Here is a 5116-nt window from a genome sequence, read left to right as displayed (position 1 = left end):
GAGAGCGAGACAGAGAGCGAGAGAGAGAGAGAGAGAAAGAGAGAGGGAGGGAGGGGGAGAGGGAGAGGAGGCGGAGTAGACCTAGACGCTGGGATAGATCGGGAAGGAAAAGTTTTTCAAAAGTTTCAGGAGGTTATCCGAGAATCACAGCAGCCGTGGCCGAGCTGCGGAGGATAATACGGGATTGGGACCTAACGCTACGCTTTCCGGCTGACTTTATGAAAAAAAAAAACATCGATTTTGGAGCCTTAATTTTTATGTGAACTTTATAAAGGATGTATTTCTACTAAAAGCCCAATTTGAAACGCTGGAAACTTTTCCACCGAAATGGAAGGGAATATTCCATGGATTATTTTGTCATTTTTATTGTTTATGCACATTTGTGACGGTAAGTCTAATTGATTCACTTTAAAGTTTAATATCCTTGGCACTAGACGCTACGAGCCTGGACAGCCCGTCCACCGAACGGTTCCTAATAAAAACTGGGGCTACCCCTGATTATCCAGGCAATGAGCACTGATGTGTTTATATGTGAGAAACCTTCTTATTTGTTTATTTTGTGCAGTCGTTTATTAGTTATTTAAGTGACAAAGATCAACGTTAATCTCAGAAGGTTTAACAAAACCCTATGGAATAATTGAACCGCAACACATAATGGTAACAGATAGCCAGCAGAAGATGTTTGGCCATCACGTGTCAAAATATCACACACACACACACACGCAATTGTTTCTGTGAATAAAGCTCACACTTCTATATGGGGGAAATATATATTTTGCCATTTACATCTGCAAGGGATGGCTTTCTTTTGTTGGAGAAGTCTGATGGCACTTCATGAGCGCTGCTGCTCCACCGAGTTAACAACCCCCCGGTGCAGAAGAAGTTCCTGTAACAACAGCAGCACTTTAAAAGTTTGGCCGAGAAGCGGGGGCTTTTGCAATGATGTTAAACGTAAACGTTTCCAAAGTTGTATTTATTTTATGTGAGGGGGCGGGGTGGAAATTTGTTAAAGCTAAAGCACTGATGAGCCGAAGTTACCCCCTCCCTTTCTGAACAAAGACCTTTTAAAAAAAACTGACTCAACTGAGTGTCTTTTCCCTCGAAGCGGTTGAGCAATGATAGATTAGATGTATTAACGTCCCCAAGACAAACAAGTTTGCAAGCACAAACAATCTCAGCATTAGTCAGCGTGTATCTCTATCCAGAAAACACAAACATTTCTGCTTTTGATAAAGTAAACAGCAAACATGCGGGTGTGCCTGCAAGATGCTACAAGTGGCAAAGCCTGCTAGGAAGACACGCTTTAAATCTGTATCAGTGAGTTTATAGGGGAGAGTTCAAAAGTATCTCATATACCTATATTGTTCCAATTCCAGTTATTTATAGTTTTTCTGTGATTTTTTGCTTGAAAGATTGCATGCTCCTCTTAAGGTTAAAGTGGATAACATTTGTCAGTTGTGTGGTTCTCTTACTAATTTCTCCATCTTCCACAGGGTTCCGTTGCGTGGATAAATACAGACCTTGTGAAAATGGAGGGACATGCTTAGATTCGTCCTCTCGGTGCATGTAAGTGCAACATATGTAAAGATGTACAAGGATAAGACCTGTGGGCCGGAGTTTCCTTTCAGCAAAGCCTCCAATCTGAGTTTTTTTCCTGCCTCAATCCTTCATAAACTCAGCTTTTTGAAAGGCATTCAAACCAAAAGTGTAGGCCTTGTGTTTAAATTGATTTACACAGGCTATTATTTGTCAGTTGGTTCTTTAAGGTTTAGGGGAAAGACTGATTTCCAGTCTGAAACAGTGAATATGCCCTTTTTATATCCTGTTGGATGATATTTTAACAACACTCACATAATAGTGATGAAAGATAGGACAAATTGATTAGGCTTACACAGATGAGCATCTACAAGCCTCAACATGTTTGGCCACACTCATCTCTTGCACCTGTTTGAGAGCTCTGTCAGATTTAAATCACAGCATTATTCTGCACATAGTATGTGTAAAGTTTTCCTTAATTTTTTCTCATTGTTTTTTTTCTCCAATGTTATTTTCAGTGTGTGATATTCTTTGATGTATGGTGTAATTGCAATTATTTTTAAGCCTTTAAAAAAAGTTTTTTGATTAACTGTCTTTGTTTCCTGCCTGCTTTGGGCATTTTGAGCCTTCACATCTTTTGACAGTGATAAGGCTTTTGTTTTTCAAATTGGTTAGGGGGGTTGTGTGGGAACCTATTACAATAGTCAAGTTAAATAGCCTACAGTGTCTTGCCTGGGGGTCATTTGTCCTTTTTAAAAAAACCTTTAGCTTAGGAAACATGCCTTGAGTGTTTTAGATGGAGGAGATAGTCATTGATAGAACAAAAACTCCTTGGTTGCCAGCTGCTTCCCTCCAAAACAGTATACATTTATTATTTTATTGGAGTTATTTGCAGTTTACAACACTGCAGGGGTCAAAGTTGAGCCAATACTGAGTGCACTTTTCACAAGCAAATAAGGCATTTATATATATATATATATATTATTATTATTAATATTTTTTTTTTTTAAACATAAAAGTAATGACATAGTTCTGTTTAGTGATTATTCTGCCAATAGTAGCCATCACACACTAGCCAATGTGTAACTCGACTGCATGTGGAACAAGTAACTACCAGCCACATTTTTTTAATCATTAGCTGGAACCAAGATGGGTGAGCGTCATTAAGTCAGTAAATGTATAATTTTATGCTGCAAGGTCTTTTTTCCAGCATATCTCGCATCATTTTCAGAGCAAAGCATTTATTTTCAACCCCACGCAGAAACAGCACTTCCTTACTACCAGTGAAAATTAACACCACACTCTCAATACACATTTATCTACAGATTTAATGCAGTCTCATCACAGGGTATGTGTTTTCTTTTGGAAGACACCATTCAGTCATCCTTTGTGCTCCTTCAGTCCTTTGTGCTGTGTACATGTATGTGTACATGTGTTAGGGGTGTAGGAATTGGGAATGTGTAATCACTAAGCTCGTTCAGTGCCAAGAAAAAGAACCACTTAAAGTGCAAGGTAAAGGATTTCTAATGGAAGGGGACATCAAATGTCATACCACACAGAGTAGAAAGAGTCCCATACCAGGGCAGAGCAGTGGAGCGGAGCGTGGCCACCTGAGAGTGGTCAGACCAGTCGTAGACAGAGGTGAGTGGTAGAGCCACCGCCCCCCATTCCCCTGGGAGCCTACAGAAACAGGAGATCCAAAACAGCAGAAAAGATCCTTTCTTCTACCAGATACCTGCCTGTAACCTGGCACCATCAGAACAGGCCGTAGAAAGAGAGAGAGAAGAAAGGCCACAGCAAAGTGAGGCCAATACAAAGTAGAAAGACAGAAACAAAATGCACATACCCGTACATGTTTTGGCATTTGGAAGAAGAAGAAATTTGGAGAACTAGTAGAAAACAACCTTGCTTGAAATCACCACTGTTACACAGAATCCCACAGATTGTTCATCTGTTCCTGCTTGTCCAACCACTCTTACTTATTTTTCGTACATCAAGTAGCTCTCAAGTGACAGTAATACTGTGTGCATGGTAGCTACCATTGTTAGTGCCCCACATACCAATGTATCCTCTGTCTTATTGGCAAACACAACTTTGATACCCCAGTATAGATTAAACATGCAAGAAATCTCAAGTTCTATCATAGTTTTCTCTCTTGTTAGTTTTTTAATGCGCCAGTGAGTGTGCTGGCTTCATCCTCGGTGACTTAGTTAAGGTTGCAGGCCAGAGTTGCTGATAGGGTATTACAGTAGTAATCCTCAGAAAACTATTCAAGTGAACAAACTCTCTGATACCCATTTCACCTGTTTCAGTGACCCATTAAAATTCAGTTAATGCTTTTAGTCTGAATGAGTTGAGTATTCCAACCTGGCATCATCAGCCCGCTCCCAACCTAAGTACTAACTTAAAATATATATTGGCTTGATTTGAAGATTTTTGAACATGGTGTAGAATGGGTGGTGACATTTCCTGCTTCTAAAGGATCCAAAAAGTTACACAAAATCATCTGCAATGCATGTGCTAGTTTGTAGCTTCAGTGTACAAACATTGCCGTGACCGCTGTATCATCATCAAAGTCTAAGATCCTTTTTAGTGGTAACAAAAGTGCAGCTACAGTTGTAAAACAGGGTATTGTGGGGATAGGGAAATCCCTTTGAGTGAACTTGTGTTGACTACATGTTATATATATTTTTTTGTAAGGGAATAGTTTAATTAAGGAAGGTAAAATTTGTTTAATGAAGATGATTCCCATTGGCACTTCATAACTGTGTAACAATAATGCATGACTCTGATGCAGAGCCATGAAACATGGCTCTGCATCAGAGTCTGGTCGGAGTGTGGCTTTTAACAAACCAGAACATAAAAGTTTCATAGAATAAAACTTGTAACACAAGAACTTGCAGTTCACTCCAAAACATAAAACTAATGGATAAAATAAATTCGAGAAGTTGTTTATACTGCGGATTAATTTAAGTTCTATTGGGTGTTTGTCCAAACCCCAGAGCCGCTGAACATCCTTCCCTGTTCAACCTGGCTTTGTTTGAGGGTAAGTGAGATTTTGTAGTAATGTATATCTGCTAAAGACGTTGAGTTGCTCAGAAACACTAACTCTGCCAACCAGCCTTTTCTGGTTACTGCAATGATAAACAACCTCTAAACCGCACTACTCAGCACGGCATAGATTCAAAATAACTTGTAATGTGAAGCTTTTCTAAATTTTCCCTGTTCTTCTTGATACGCAATACATATTTTTCAAGTATTATTTCTATGATCTCCCTGTGGCCCAGAGTTTTGAACTTGACAGTGAAAGGTTGATAGTGTCACGGAGAGTGTGGCCTTCTAGGTGAGCAGTCAGGAACTCCAGTTGAAGAGCCTTTGGCCCCTCGGCTCCGCCCTGTGAGCAGAATGTGCTGCCTAGAGAGCCGCAGTGGCGTGGCCGGAGTAGAGATAATTAGGCAGATTGAGAGGGTGTCATTCAGAGAGGATCCAGCTGGAGGGATCGGACTGGGGGTAGGGAATGGGTAGGAAGGCTGGGAAGGAGGGAGGGAGGGAGTCAGGGGCAGGGGGGGGGGGGGGGGGG

The 5116-nt window shown here is 40.6% G+C and overlaps 1 protein-coding gene across 2 annotated transcripts in view; it reads left to right on the top strand.

The window, feature by feature from the left end:
• Positions 1–107: 107 nt before the first annotated feature.
• Positions 108–5116, top strand: part of notch3 (notch receptor 3) — a 29912-nt gene continuing 24903 nt past the window's right edge. For both annotated transcript variants that reach the window (XM_035654549.1, XM_035654548.1), the window contains exons 1-2: positions 108–388; positions 1494–1566. In XM_035654549.1, coding sequence (XP_035510442.1) covers positions 328–388; positions 1494–1566 — 134 coding nt within the window. In that variant the 5' untranslated portion in view covers positions 108–327. The remainder of the gene's footprint in view (positions 389–1493; positions 1567–5116) is intronic.

Source organism: Morone saxatilis, unplaced genomic scaffold, assembly GCF_004916995.1.
Source record: "Morone saxatilis isolate NCDOM2014 unplaced genomic scaffold, NCSU_SB_2.0 Contig14, whole genome shotgun sequence".
In the NCBI taxonomy this organism is placed as follows: Eukaryota; Metazoa; Chordata; class Actinopteri; family Moronidae; genus Morone; species Morone saxatilis.
This window is presented reverse-complemented; position numbering and strand designations above follow the sequence as displayed.